Raw genomic sequence first — 15726 nt, forward strand, 5'->3', positions numbered from 1 at the left:
TGTGATTACTGATAATTCAGTAGGCCCGACACACGGACCTACAAACTGATATACAGCTTCCCTAACAGTCAGACTTAACAGATCCATATCTTATATAAAAACATATCTACGATTCTATAGTGAATTAAGATACATTTACTATATACCAATGCTCTGAAACAGTAAATCGTTGCTGGAGTTTTAGATTCGCTGTTAGCAAGATAACTAGAAATAACCTCCTAAGGAGAGGGTAGCTTAACAAATTCATCCCAAATATTATTTTATGCATCTGCGAAACTAATTCTCGCTGGTTTACTCCAAACTAATATACGTTATTTTTCATTTCTGGCATGGATTACTAAACACCAACATTTCTGATTCACATCATACAGCTTCACCTCTGTGTATTTTATAGCGATACTAAAATACGGCACATGTCCTTTTCCATTGTCATTCCATTGTCACCTCTATGTGGATTTACAGCTACCTATGACAGACATTTTTGCCTTGCTTGCTCCTGGTCGGACTGCGCGGTACGCACAGTGGTATTGTTCACCAGCCTCAACAATGGTGGAATAGGCCGTTTCGAATCCCGTAATGAGGAGAGGAACTTTTATGAGCTTTTTCTACTCCGTGCAGGGTTAGTCGATCTCAGGGTAGGTATGCAATGTCCCTTCCAGATAAAGCTGAGGGTTATTCGACCAGAAAGAGGCATATCGACCAGAGAACACACGCAATTTACAGACACAATGATAATGTTGACACGGACATTTCCATCGAACTATTCTCTTTCCCCTTTCCTCCCTTACCCCCTCATTCCCTCCCTTCCTCGCCTTGTACTTAGGCGGGATTTTGCTGGTGCCAAGATTGGGGCTCCTGGGTACGGGACTGCATCTACTAGTCACACATCACCAATGATTTTTTTTTTTACTGGCCTCTTTATTTACTTTTTCTTTTTTGGGTTTCCTGGCCTCCTTTATTTTCTTTTTCTTTTTTGGGTTTCCTGGCCTCTTTATTTTCTTTTTCTTTTTTGGGTTCCTGGGTATGAGACAACTGGTATCCATGGCCTTGCATTCCACCAGTGGATACAGGACTTATTTTTTCATTACTGTATTATTTTTTTAATGATCCCAAAGTCGCGTTGGATATTCAGTACGGGACTGTTAGGGCCACAACGATTCAGGCTTAGTTGTGGCCCACCTCCTCGTGCGGCAGTGGACACATGGCAGGCTTTCCAGGTGATCGCCTTTCTGTGCCAAGTGACGAAAAAAAAAAAAAACACGCACGTGCGTGATGATCTGTAATCATCACACACACACACACACACACATTTCTGGCCTTTTACAGAGATCTGTAATCATCACAACGTACAATGCGGAGTTGAAGTGACTTTCAGGTTCGCCCTACATAGAAACTATACATTCTACATGTCTAGGTCAATTACCAAATAACAGCAAGGCAACGACGAGTCTGTGGCTGGAAACAGCTCACTGATGAGGGAGCCAACAGAGGATAAGAGGTTTTCACCAGTCATAAAATAAAATAACCCAATACAACAGTGGTAACCAAAGAAGCATTTTCTAACTCACAATTCATTGTCCCTGTCGCAAGTGGGGTATCAGTCTACATCGAACTCATTCCACTCCTGTCAGCAAAACACAAGAAAGGTCGATAACAGTACAGTACACTCGGAAACATCAACACTCAGCAGTAAACAATTAAAGGAACGTAGTCCTGGTCTAACGAATCCAGTATACCCTGTTTTATGATGATGGGAGGACTAGAATATTGTGAAAAGAAACAAAACATTACTCCATAGACCCAATTTGCCATGTGATCAACAATGCAGGCTGGTGATAACGGCGTAATGTTGTGGGAAGTGTTTTCGTAATGCTCACTGGGTTCTTTGATAACTGCGGAGCAACATTTGGATGCCAAGTTATTGGAAATGTTTCTGGCCAGGCGTATCCATTCATGCTGTATTTTATCTATCTATAAATGGGTTCGTACAAACAGGATAATGCGCTAAATCACAAACAAGGCTGGAATTATAAAGAACTTGTTCCAGGAACATGAGAGAATTCAACGTACTGCGATGGGCTCCCCAGTTATCAGATCTCAAATTCAATTCTCAATTCAATTCAACTGAATTATGAGTGATGGGAGGTAACAGCTGTTCATAGCAGAGATCAGCAACTCTCAATTTGCAACCACCCTGGAAAGCAATTGATTTAAAATGGACCAGCATCCCCTGTGGCACACTTAAGAGGCGTTATGTATATTCCTGGACGAATCCAGATTGTTCTGAGCGCAGGTGTAACTAATGAAGTGGCCACTCTCGTGTAAACGTAAGATAATCAAATACGTCGACGCTACACTTTTCTGGACTCTGTCCCAAAATAAGTGTGAAAGGTTAAAGATACAGGAGATATATAAGGATGCACGAAATAATTTGATTATTGATAACTACAGTAAAGTTTTTCATGGGGTCCCCCGTGAAAGGCTAATATATAAACCGAAGAAAATTGGAATTACGGTATTCGTAGCATCCTTCGTTGAATCAAGGACTGGCTAAATGTACATGTATCTGTAAAAAAATAACTAGTCATAAATGGGATGGGCATTCCTCAGGGTAAACAAGTGTAGTAAGCGGAGGCCTTCAAAGATCAGTTTTGAATAATCTCATCTTCCTTAATGATTGATGGAGTGGAGAAATTGTAAAACTTGCTGATGATTTCAAGATATGAACGGTGGTTAACAACAGAACTAGGCCCATCTATCTTCAAAAAGACAGATCGGTTTCATAAACGGTCTGGAAAAGAGCAATCGAATTTTAATGCTTCTAAATGTAAAGTTTTTAACTTCGAAAACAACAATCCAGGAGTTATTTGTAAACTAAGGTAAGTGAAGTTAAGAGTGGTCAGCGGATTCAGTCATAGATGAAATTTTTCCATGCAATGTAGCCAAGTGGCTAGAAAGGAACATGATGTCCTCTCCATGATACCTTTGCAGTGGCCACTCTTGTGTAAACGTAATTCTCAATTCAATGTAATTGTCACTTTGTATAGACGATAGTGAGACTAAATTTAGAATATTGTGTTCGGGTCTGGAGGGCACCCTTGAAAGATATAGAGCTTCTATGTCCTTCAAGAAGGGCATACCGTATTGGTAACGGGTGCTAATCGATTCATATAAAAAACGGCTTAGAAGGCAGGGAAGGGGGGCTACAAAGCTTGGCAACTAGATCTTAGGGGCCCTGATAGACTTATGAAAGGCTGTAAAGGGAATCAGCCAAATAAACAAGAGAGGAATTGTATATTTTCACTGGTAGAAGAGAGAAGAACGATGGTTCGAAAATACAAATTTTGGAGAGCAACGCAGGCGGCATCTCACGAAGTCGACTTTCGGTCAATTTTTTGCAGATCATAGGAATAAATTACATGCGACGGTGTTCGAGATGGAGAGTATGGTAAAGTTCAAAATGGAATAAGTCTGCCTCCTTCCATCATTTAGCCGTGATAATGCACTATACTAATATTAATAACAGTACTACAGAGTAGTTTGTCCTCACGGTAGCACACCAGGCGGTAAAGGGCCGGAGTTCGAATCCCGTTAATGACTCTAGGAACTTTTATTGGCTTTTTTTCACTCCGTAACCGAGTTAGTCAGTCTCGTATGAGGATAGTATGCTTTTTTTTTCCTCCTCCGAAACTCGGGTATTTCGTCCAGCAAAGTAGGCAACCAACAAGAGAACAATTTAGCGACATAATTCATACACAAGAGTGGATGAAGGTGTTCTTGGGTAACTCTAATATGATTATTATTATTATTAATACTAAACAGATTTGATATAAATAATAAAAGATCAACATGATAGGTAACATCATAACTCTATTTTGACCCGAGTGGTCAGGAGCGAGAGTGCAGCAGCACACGATCTTTGAGTGGACCGTGATTGCTAAATAAGATTATTGAATTATATTCACGATTTATTGTAAAATCCTCCGAAATGGTGGTCGTGCCGGAGTATAAACAAAGAATTAAGAGTTTTAAATGAGAATGTCTCTTTAAATAATAAAATTTTTTATATAGTATGCTTATTCAATATCGAAATTTATAAATCGTAATGTCCGCTTCGGTTTGGACGTTAAACCAAATAACGAATTTTTTTTTTATAGGTCGAAGTTTTTCTGACGAGCTCACTGTGAAGGAAATTGATGAACGATGTTTCAACTGTTTATGTCAGGTAAAAAGGAACGTGCAGAGTTTCACACATTGCAGTTTCACAGATCACGTGTGATTAAACTACCTTACACCACAAAATAAGATAAAACATTTGCAAATCACTGTAATGTTGGTTCCACCGCCTCTTGCCGTCGAGTTTATTTAGAATTTGGGACAAACAGACCAAGGTCACAGTAAGTTAGTAAATCGGTTTCCAAATTATATGTATTCTGTGGTTGTTTTGCTTATTATTAGGATAAAAAATCAATCAAACATACATGAGAAAAAATAACATGCAATCCTCAGCTCTTACGAGAAACCTTCACGGAAGAGCGAGCGAATTATTAGTTGCCATTTTTCACATTCTTGAGCTGCATGATCGCCCAATCTAACTCCAGCAGATTTGTGGTTATGAGGATACCTGAAACACCACGTTTACAGAGACTTTGCTTTAAAATTTTCAGATTTGAAGGACACAATACGTCGAGAGGTAGTCAACATTCCATCGAAAATTTCGACAGCAGCAGTGAACACAGTGTGCCCCATCTTGATTATTAGAAAATAATGGTGGACACGCAGAGATCTGATTGTCAATAAAGATTGGTGGAAATTTCCTTTCATGTTATTTTTCTAAATTAGTCACTCTGAGTGCGCCACTGGTGGTCAAGTTTCTAACTAATTTTATTGTTTAACACATCCCACATATGATGATTGCAATACAAAAACCAGTTTTTAATACGACCTAAACTTTTCTGGATATTAATTTTTAAAAGTGGGAAGGTCTTTATAACCACCCTATACATGCAAACTATTACGGTCACCCGATAATTTCTTACACATATCCATGCGAATTGTGTCTGTAAATTGCGTGTGTTCTCTGATCGATCTGTCTGTTTTGCTGGACGAAAAAATCCCAGTTACTGGGGGAAAAAACCTTGCTATCTATGCTTGAGACCAACTAACTCAGCCACGGAGTGAAAAAAGCCCACTAAAGTTCTTCGCGTCATTGACGGGATTTGAACCCCGGCCTTTTCCACCGGGTGTGGGACGGTCGGTGACGATACCACTGTGCTACTCCGTGCAAACACCCTATGAATACAGAGCCAAAAACTCTTTTCCTATTTAAATCTTGGTGTTTTTAGGTGCAGGCAAATTAAGAATAATCTCTTAATGTGCCAAATCGCCATTCTGGTGCTTGCAAGTAGAACAGTGATTACAATCGCTGTTCTTCTCCACTGTGTGAAATAGACCCGGGTTCGAATCCTCCCCAGATGGGTGAATTTTAATAGGGTTTTCTACACTATAAGTACATCTACAGATTAAAACCCAATTAAAAAAGTGAATCATGAAATACGATATAATAATAATACTGTAATATATACATAAGTAGTATCTATATACAATACAAATTCAGTTGTAATGCCGGTATTTAATGGCTACAGATATGGTTTTATAAAGTGACATTTTTCACACCTTGGTCCAGTTAGTCTGTCTCGGCTGAGGGGGATAGATGGTCCCCCCCCGGGGAAACTCGGATTTTTCAAACTGAAAAACAAGCAAACCGACCATAAAACACACGCATTTCTCCTGCTAATTTACTGCTTAGAGCAAAACAATATAAATACTTGTAATATCGCCATTCTGAAGAATTGATAATCTCTGCTGATGATGTTTGACTCAAAATTAAGCTTTTAATAGAGATGGATAATTAACGATAATTTATATCTTTGATATTACTAGAATACCTTCATATTTTGTTTTTTATTCAGGCCAGTTCTCCCGAATGTGATTTAGACTGGGGGTGTTACAGTTTTGGACAACGATATCACAATTATTTCTGTGGACCTTTCCAGATATCTCTCCATTACTGGAAAGAAGCAGGAAGCCCAGGAGCTGATCCAGATAACCCTAATGGTAGGTGACAGTATATCGTTTAGTTTCTGATGTTGTCTCTTATGATCATAATATGAGACAGTAACTGAAAAGAAATAATGCAAGAAAACACAATAGTAAACCCTCAATTTTACCAATAAAGTGAAAGAGGTTCCTGTTAATGCTTATCGTTATTATGGTTTTTAGGAGCATTAGCAACAAAAGGCATATTGCTCCGGGGATATGCGGTGGTCATTCTCTGACCTTTCCGCATCCTCCGTATTCGGTGGTCACGGGCTCGAACCCCGGTCTAATCAAGAAGCGTGTGCTACGCACAGCTGCTCCTGCCCACCTGGCTACGGAGGCGCCCTCCTGTTAATGCCGAATGTTTATTAAGTCGAAAGACTTTACCGAGATAAATTTTACCTAAAGTGACCAGACGTCCCGGATTTCAGTCTTTTGCCCCGCATTGCAAATTGTCCCGGATTGGACATGTAGCCTCCATACTTAATGTCAAACACAATGCAAATCATTTGCATTACGTTTGCAGGGAACCAATGGTATAAGGAGAGTTTTTTCGGTAGTAGATAAGCTGTGGACGTCAACAAAAACACAACCGACCGTTAAAACGCTGAAAGCAATACTACAAAGTTAAGTGCAATTTTGCTAATTCTTGTGAAGAGTTTTACGAAGAAATAGCAAATAATGAAGAATTATTAAGAAAAATTTACTCAGCGGAAAAATATATTTAATTATATTATTAAATTCTCTTGTTTTTATTGTTAAAAGAGGTATGCATTTTTATTATTAGTATCAATTCACAGAAAAAATGTCTGCCAGGGGCAAAGGTTGATGATGTTGTAGAGCGGATATCATCTTTTAAGGGCACAAAAGGTGATATAGTTGTACACGCTGGCACTAAATATATTAAGAGTAGGAGACCGGCGGAATTACTTAACAAGTACAGATCACTGTTGAAAAAAAAGCCGTGAATTAGGATTAAATTTGAAAGTGTCTGCAATTCTGCCCAGACACGATAGAAGGGAATATATGATGAGAGCCTTGTCGTTCAATTCGGCCCTGGAAAGATTGTGCAAGGCTCAAGGCGTAGAAATTTTTTCAGCCTGATCTGTACTTGTTAACAGGAGAGACTGCTTCTACAGGGATGGGATACACTTAAATAGAAAGGGTGCAAGAATATTTGCTGATGCTATCGAGGTAGTGTTAGGTGGGTCGGAAAACTGCTAGCTTGGGGGGATAAAAGGACTAATAGATTAACAGTAGCAGAGGTGAAAGTGATTCTTGCACTGCTTCTTTGGAATGAGCAGCAGCATGGAAAACAAGATGCAGGATATTTCAGAGACTGCTGGGAGTCATTGCGGTACAGGTAAACACACGGGTTTTGTTAGAGGAGCTAAGAACAGGAACAGGTGCATGTATTTGTTATTGCTGTATACTTGCGTGTACAGCAATGCTAGGAATTTGGTAAATAAATTTGATGAATTAGAGGTATTGCTCAAAACATTAAAGGCAGATATTGTTGGGATATCAGAGACGTGGTGTCACACAGATATAAGAAATGCAGAACTGGAATTTGGAGAGTACAACGTCTACAGAAAGGATAGACAGGATACGAAGGGAGGAGGGGTTATGCTATTAGTTAAGAAACACATAAAATCCAAGGAAGTGAAGCCAGTCGACATCGCTGGACAGTGCAGTGTCGAGTCAGTTTGGTGTGACATAAACATTGGGAGATCAAAATTGGGAGTAGGAGTGTGCTATAGGCCTAATGACTCTGATGAGTATAATACGAAACTGTACAGAGAAATAGAGTGCGCCAGTAAATCAGAGAGTCTTATAATGGGGGATTTTAATTTCCCAGATATTGATTGGAATTTGTGTGTTGGTCACTTACACACTAGCAAGGCTTTTGTGGATTTATTTTATGATTGTTTTCTACATCAGCATGTTCAGGAGGCAACTAGAGGGAGTAATACTCTTGATCTGATTATCAGTAGTGATCCTTCATGCATTAAGAATCTGCAGATAAAGGAACCACTAGGTGGCAGTGATCACAGTGTGCTGAAGTGGGATTTACTCAAAAAGGTAACTACCATCAAGGGTAAAGGGAAGGATTTTTGCTTTCTTAAAGGCGACTACGATGGTCTGAGACATTATTTAAATTCTATACAGTGGGACCAACTGATGATGTTACCAACAGCAAATTCAAATGGGAAGCATTCTAAGAACTTCTCTTGGAAGCTACTAGGCTTTACAGACCAACTAAGAAATATTGTTCAAGGTTTAGGCCTAAATGGATGTCAGATGAACTAATGAGACATATGGCAGAAACGAAAAATGCATGGGATACATGTAAATTAATGGGTGACATGGAAGCCTATGATAGATATAAGCTGGTTTGTAACCAAATCGCAAAGGAGATTAGGCAGGCAAAGGCATATTATGAGAAATCCTTGGCAAAGGATGCAAAGAAAAACAGAAAAGAGTTCTTTACCTATGTAAACTCTGAGAAGGAAAGGGATGAATCAGATTGGTCCACTGGATATTGATGGTTCAACAGTTGAGGATCCTGCTCAGGTAGCTAACAAACTAAATGAGTATTTTGCATCTACATTCGCACATGAGGAATTATTCAGGAAGGGGAATGCCAGAGGTGAAGTAAACTCTGGCAGTGAGCTAGATGATTTTGTAATAACTGAGAGGAAAGTGGAGGAGAAATTGAGGATAAACATAAAAAAAAAGGCACCCGGGGTGGATGGGATCTATCCAGTTATATTAAAGGAGGCAGTAAAGGAAGTAAGCGATCCCTTAACCATAATTATGAGAACTTCTTTAGACTCAGGGGAGGTACCCATAGACTGGAGATGTGCAAATGTGACTCCAATTCACAAAGGAGGATCAAAGGCTGACACAAGTAATTATAGACCTGTGAGTTTAACTTTTGTTCCAGGAAAATTAATGGAGGCACTAGTTAAAGAAGCACTGCAGGATCATTTAGACAAAACTTCAGTTATAGCTCAGACATAGCATGGTTTTGTTAAGTGAAAGTCTTGCCTGACCAATTTGATTGGATACTATGATGCAGTCAAAAAAGAACTGGATGCAGGGAATAACTTTGATATTATATATTTGGATCTTAGAAAGGTTTTTGATACTGTTGCACATGGAAGACGGCTGCACAAATTGGAGCAGTGTGGCATTGGAGGCAAATTGCTGCTATGGATAAAGGGATGGTTGAGGGGGAGAAGACAGAGAGTGGTGATCAATGGACACTGCTCTTCGTGGACTAATGTTATTAGTGGAGTTACTCAGGGTTCAGTGTTGGGTCCATTGTTGTTTTCTGTATTTATAAATTATATTGATGATGGTATATCAAGCTTAATGTCCAAGTTTTCAGACAACAGAAAGGTTGCAGGGTTGTTAAGGACACTACTGACGCTATTTTGCTGCAACAGGGTCTGGAAAGGTTGAGCAGATGGGCTGAGAGGTGGCAAATAAAGTTTAACATTGACAAATGTAAAGTACTACATATGGGAAACAGTAACCCCAGAGCAACGTATCAACTCTGTGGTACTACACTGACAGTGGTAGAGAAGGAAAAGGACCTGGGGGTGATTGTGCAGGCAGATATGAAGTTCTCTGAGCAGTGCAGACGGGCTGCAAGAGTAGTTCATGGTGTGTTGTCAATGATATACAGGAATTGTTCTAACAGGGATAAGGAGGTGATTATTCCCTTGTATAAGGCCATGGTCAGGCCACACCTTGAGTACTATATACAGGTCTGGAGGCCTCATTTCAATAAGGATGTAGAGCTGCTGGAACGAGTACAGAGAAGGGCAACAAGATTAGTGAATGCAACAAAGGGTTGCTCTTACGAAGAAAGGCTTAAATTTTGCAAATTACAGTGTCTGGAGACTAGGCAACTGCGAGGTGATCTGATGGAGGTGTATAAAGCCTTGATTGGTTTGAGCATGATCAATGATGATGAATTCTTCCTCTTGCTCAGAATAATCATTTGAGAGGGCATAAATTCAAATTGAGGAAAGACAGATGTAGAATAGATGAGCGGAAGTTTGCCTTTAGCCAGCGGGTGGTTGGTTGGTTGGTGGAACAGACTTCCATCCTTTGTTGTGGAAGTTGATAGCCTAAATAAATTTAAGGTTGAGCTGGACAGGTACTTGGACCGAAGGAGGGGTGAAATGGGAGTGGGTTTTTTTTTTTTTTTTTTTTTGGCTGATGCCGCATAAGCTTGCTTTCTTGCATTATATGCTCCTACTAATTCTAATGCTAATGCTAATAACAACCTTTTTTTCACTAAACAAAAATGAAAGTCGATTAAAAACATGCCCCCTCTAATAAGTTTTTTTTTTACCCCTTCTAGTAACCACTAATTTTCTCGGTTCATGTCCTTCGCGCAACTTTCTGTTCGTCATGTAGCGTAACACGAGGGGTACCTATACTGAATTTCAGCCTTTTTGTAAAAAAAAAAATAATATATAGGCAATATTTCGTTTTTTTCTTTTGTTTTTCTTAAGAAGTGTGATATTTTTTTTTATAAGTTTAGTTCAAAGAACTACAGTATATGTATTTAATTTATATTTTGTATGTGAATATTTTTTATAAATAAAAAAATTAATTAAAAAATATATATGTGTATATTGTTTCTAGGGGGATGTAAATCCACCCCCATTTACCGCACTGAAATACTAAGGATCTGGTCACTTTAATTTTACCCAACATAAACTGACAACTTAAACAATTACTTTCTATATGTCTGTATCACAAACACAGAAATAGTTATATCGGTGTTTCTAATACAAACATATACAGAGTGACTTTATTGGTTAATACATAGTACACAGTCAGTAGAGGACTCTGAATCTAGACATCGTAACTAATGCCTAGATTCAGTCAGAGCTATGAAGTCGAAAATCAGACACCTGTGAACCGTCGGAGTCTGAAATAGTATTCCCAGTTGAACTAACTTCAACACTATGTATACCTACACCAGTTGAGCGCCGTTGTGCAAAACCACTTAACGGCATCTTGGAGTTGAATACTGGTTGCTACTTCCACATGCTTTCTACTGCCAACTATAGAAACGCTCCCATCAACAGTATAAAACGGCGAAAATTCCTTAATCCTGCGGCGTCGGCGCCGCACCTCTGAGGTTCCTTTCGATAATAACGAATATGCGTAAAATATTGGAGCAACCCAACCGTGTTCTATTATTTGAAATAATACAATTCCAATGCAACTCGTTATGAAAGCAATGTTTATTTTTTCTACTGTGAGCACTGCATTAATGACACGAAGCTTGGAATTGTATTTGTTCGTAATTCAAGCATTACTTGCTTTTAGACTACCTGTAGTCTTTTAATAAATGGGAAATTTCATGGAGATTTCATATATTTGAAAGTAGTATGGTATCAGTACAACTCGTTGTGAAAGCAAAGTTACTTTTGCTGTGGGCGTAAAGAATAGCAGAAGAAATTGCATGTAGTTCTTTCAGTTAACCTTAGTTTTTCCAATATCTGATACAGTTCGTTTTTTCACTCTATATTCCTCACACAGCCGGGAAAGAGACACACTAGAGTCTAATTTCTCTGAGAGCTTTAATTTCTGTGCAACACTCAAATGCGCACATTTTCTCTTTTCACCAGTTATCTCTTAGAAGCCACCATGAAGATACACTATAAATGAGGCTATAATAAAAAAAAACAGGACACAGACAAGCACTTAACGATATGATAGCCAGTTTATGCATAAACTGACCTGGACACTTGCTCGTGACTCATGAGTTCCCGGTTTCCTCTATTTCTTGGGCACCTTGAATACACTCTGCTGCCAATTACTTTTTTCGTCCATTAGATCGAGAGTTTACTGCATTCAGAATTTCAAAAATTAATTTTTAACATATTAAAACATTCTGAATGAATGAAAACAAAATACAAAAAAATTTATTTGAAGGCAATTTTCAATTACACTAGCCAACAATTACTTTTTTTCGACAACACGAACAAAATCAACTGATTTTGACTAAATCGCATATGCTGAAAACGAAAATGACAGTAGAAAGTTCGTAGCACGTCACGTTTTCATGTTATGGCTCCGTGCTCCTTTTTTTCCAAAAATTGTGAATTTTTATTTATCTAAATGTACTTGACTACTTTTCTTGTAAACTGATTGCTTGAAATAGAAATGATGACTAGTAAATATTCCAATTCAACCAGAATGGTATTTTCTTTTTGCTTAAAATAACATATATATTTATTTCTGGATAAAAAAACAACATATTTAAACTTTATAAGCACCTGTTTGGATTTAGTAAGCAATTAACCCACAAAATTGATGGTAAAAATAGGAAATCGTACTACTTATGGTTATTTTTGTCTCTTATGAGCAGAATAGTCCTCCTTATCAGAAACTAGCAATAGTCACCTATCATTGCTGGATCCCATCGTCCTTGATACCTCTGTTACCAGAGCGTAGATATCTTGGTGGAATCTTCCTCCCTCCTCTTGCTCTTCACAGACAGATCCCAAGTTGTCTGGAAAGAAGTCCAGGTGCGAATGTAGGAAGTGCATCTTCAACGACATTTCGGCATCCTAACTTTTGATAGTTATGCGAATGCAACAATTCTTCTATCAACTCTTTATAGTTCTCTACTTTTTCATTCCCTAAAAACCCGATAACAACAGCTCCGAAGGTTTTCCACTCAGCCAATTCAGTGGCGTTAAGTTTAGTTTCAAAGATTTCATCATTTGAAACTAAAGGATTTCATCTTTTAAAAGCCGTCTAATTTGTGGGCCTACGAATATACCCTCCTTTAACTTTGCATCACTAATTTTTGTAAATTTGCTTTTTAAGTACTCGAAACCTTCACTATTTTTGTCTAGAGCTTCTATAAAATTTTTCATGAACCCAATTTAATGTGCAAAGGCGGGAGAAGCAGCATTTCAGGTTTCACTAAAGATGAGTATTTGATGTTGTTTCCGGGAACGTATTCTGCATCTGATAGGCCATTCCTTCACAATATAATGATATTCTACTGCTCGACTATCCCATAAACACAAGAAACAACAATACTCAGTAAAACCACCTTGTTTTACAAGCAACAAAGCGATCTTTTAAATCACTACAGATTTTCCAACAATATTTCTTATACTTTAAGGTATTTAATAGAAATGACATGCTATCATAGGTTTCTTTCATAGCCACTGAATTGAGCCACTGAGATCGACGATCTGATATTACCATTGTGTAGCAAAACTGCTTTTAAATTGAGTTTAGAAGAATCGATGAATAATCTCCGTTCTTCAGGATTGTGTTCAAACCCTAGTTCATCCATCAATCCGTTTACATCTACATACACAAAGAGTACCTTCCATTTGATAATAACCCGCAAACTTTTCATTTCGGTTTCTAGGATCAGAAATACTCGTGGTTTTTGCCAGAAAATTCCACTGTTGCAACCGAGATCCCAATAGTCTAGCCTGTTGCCTTGAAAGATTTAAATCCCTAACCAAATCATTAAGTTCACTTTGCTCAATTAAGTGTGGGGTTTTGTCATTTTCAGGATTGTAACTAGGATTGGCAGACGTTGAGGGAACAGGTATGGACTCTAGTGTCATTGCTCTTTTCCGGAATAGTGATTTCTTCACAACTAGGTGGAGGAATAGGAAGTTCCAGAGTGTGTGGCACTGGTCTCATTGCGGACGGAAGGTTGGGGTATTTTATTTTAACTCTATTTTTTCTTGAAAACCCCTTAGTATTTGTGAGGCAGAAATAACAATCTTCGAGGTTACTTGTTGGCTCTCGCCAGATCATCGGAACAGCAAAAGGTATTTTAGAATTGTTCCCCTTCATCCATTCAGTCAGATTTACATAGCACGTTATACTGCACATATGCAGTGTCCACCTTTTATCCTGATCACCCAGGCGACAACCAAAATAAAAAATAATAAGCTTGTTCACCATGTCTGTGATTGATTGACTGTGCAACTTCACTGTAAATTGTCCACAATCATAGCAAAAACTGTTTGGCGAATTAACGCACGCTGGGCATTTTCGCTCCATTTCACGAGTTTTCACAAGACCAAAACGGAACTTTAACCATAACCTACCACCAGATCTTACAAATCGAAACTAACTACAAAAATGTACATCTAAGGGCTAAAGACAGCTTGCAAACAAGTTGTCTTTCACAGAAGCGCCTGGCCGCCAGTAATATAGTAGGGTTCAAACGTGCTACTGCATAATAAGGATTATAGCAATATAACTCAGAGCGGCCACTCCTCAAGGCCATAAAACTAAAAAGAGGTATTAGTATATACCATTAAACAACATAGATGTCTTCAGTTCAATAAATTTGACAGGGGAAAGGTACAGAGTGCGATGTTGGACGATTTCGTTAATTTTGAAGCTATTTTATGTTTGTTAAAACTGTTTTTGCATATTTCGAGAGAGAGAGAGAGAGAGAGAGAGAGAGAGAGAGAATCTCGCAGATTATCTGCAATCTGCGAGAGGCTGAAAATTTTCACACTGTAATTTTGTTATACCTTTACTGCAGAATGGCGTTTCTTTGGCTATCGGCTCAAGTAGAGCCAGTTGCACACAGACAGAATCTTTAAAGAATTGGCAAAGAGTAAATAAAGCATTTTCCGGTGAAATAGATGGGAACTTAACTATACTAACAGCATTTAGGGTTGTAAGTTAACTTAATAAAGTTCACGACTTGTGAAGCTTTTCATTCTATGTCATAAATACACATTTAACATTTCAATTTTTCTTTTGTTGCAGATTTTGAAGAATGCGTAACAAATATGGAATGTGCAGAACAGACTATCAGAGGTCACATGATTAACTTTGGTCGGGACTGTGATAATAATGGAATTATTGACTGCTATGACTACGCAAGAATCCACAAAGCTGGACCCAAGAAATGCAACGAAACAGATTTCTTGTCTGACGATTTCTGGAATATCTTTGTGGGCTGCTATAAATACTAGTATGCGCTGCCTATACATGTATTTTTTTAGAAAATTTGGATAATTCAATGATTTCATAAAATAAAGATATGAATGCATAAGAACATTATTTATTATTATTCTATGTACTGACAATATACTTCTTTTCCTTCAATGTTTCAAATAAATACTAATACTAAACATAACGGACTAGAATTTTTTCTCAGCATGGTCTGAGAAAAATTTTGCCCTTTTCTGTTTAGTGTGTCAGTATTTATTTGAAAGTATTTATATAAAAGGACAGATTGTTTTTACAGGAATTGGTAACACCTGAATAGCAGAGATGCAAAAATATCAGTAGTCTCAAATGATGCAAGTAAGCAAGCAAGCTTTTAGAGTATCAGCCACAAAAACGAATATCCCCACCAACATCGTTTGTCCAACACTTCCAAAACACCATATGGAAGTTCATTACATAAAAAGGTAAGCTGCAGCCATTATCAACCCACTGCAGGATGGAAGCCTCCTCAACAATTCATGCTAAGGAAAATGGAAAATGCCACGCTGGTCCAGTGTGGGTTGGCAGATTGACCGTATTTAGCAGTCGAGGTTTGAACCCCGGTCTACTCAAAGAGCGTGTGCTACTGCACTCCCGACCACT

The 15726-nt window shown here is 38.3% G+C and overlaps 1 protein-coding gene across 1 annotated transcript in view; it reads left to right on the top strand.

The window, feature by feature from the left end:
• LOC150079378 (lysozyme 2-like) overlaps positions 1-15114 on the top strand; it is a 15494-nt gene extending 380 nt beyond the window's left edge. Inside the window, exons 2-4 of the mRNA XM_090383616.1 lie at positions 4158-4225; positions 5973-6117; positions 14899-15114. Of these exons, the coding sequence (XP_090239742.1) occupies positions 4158-4225; positions 5973-6117; positions 14899-15107 (422 nt within the window). The 3' untranslated portion in view covers positions 15108-15114. The remainder of the gene's footprint in view (positions 1-4157; positions 4226-5972; positions 6118-14898) is intronic.
• The last annotated feature ends 612 nt before the right edge of the window (positions 15115-15726 follow it).

Source organism: Mastigoproctus giganteus, chromosome 10 (assembly GCF_048544385.1).
Source record: "Mastigoproctus giganteus isolate SK-2022 chromosome 10, ASM4854438v1, whole genome shotgun sequence".
Taxonomy (NCBI): domain Eukaryota; kingdom Metazoa; phylum Arthropoda; class Arachnida; order Uropygi; family Thelyphonidae; genus Mastigoproctus; species Mastigoproctus giganteus.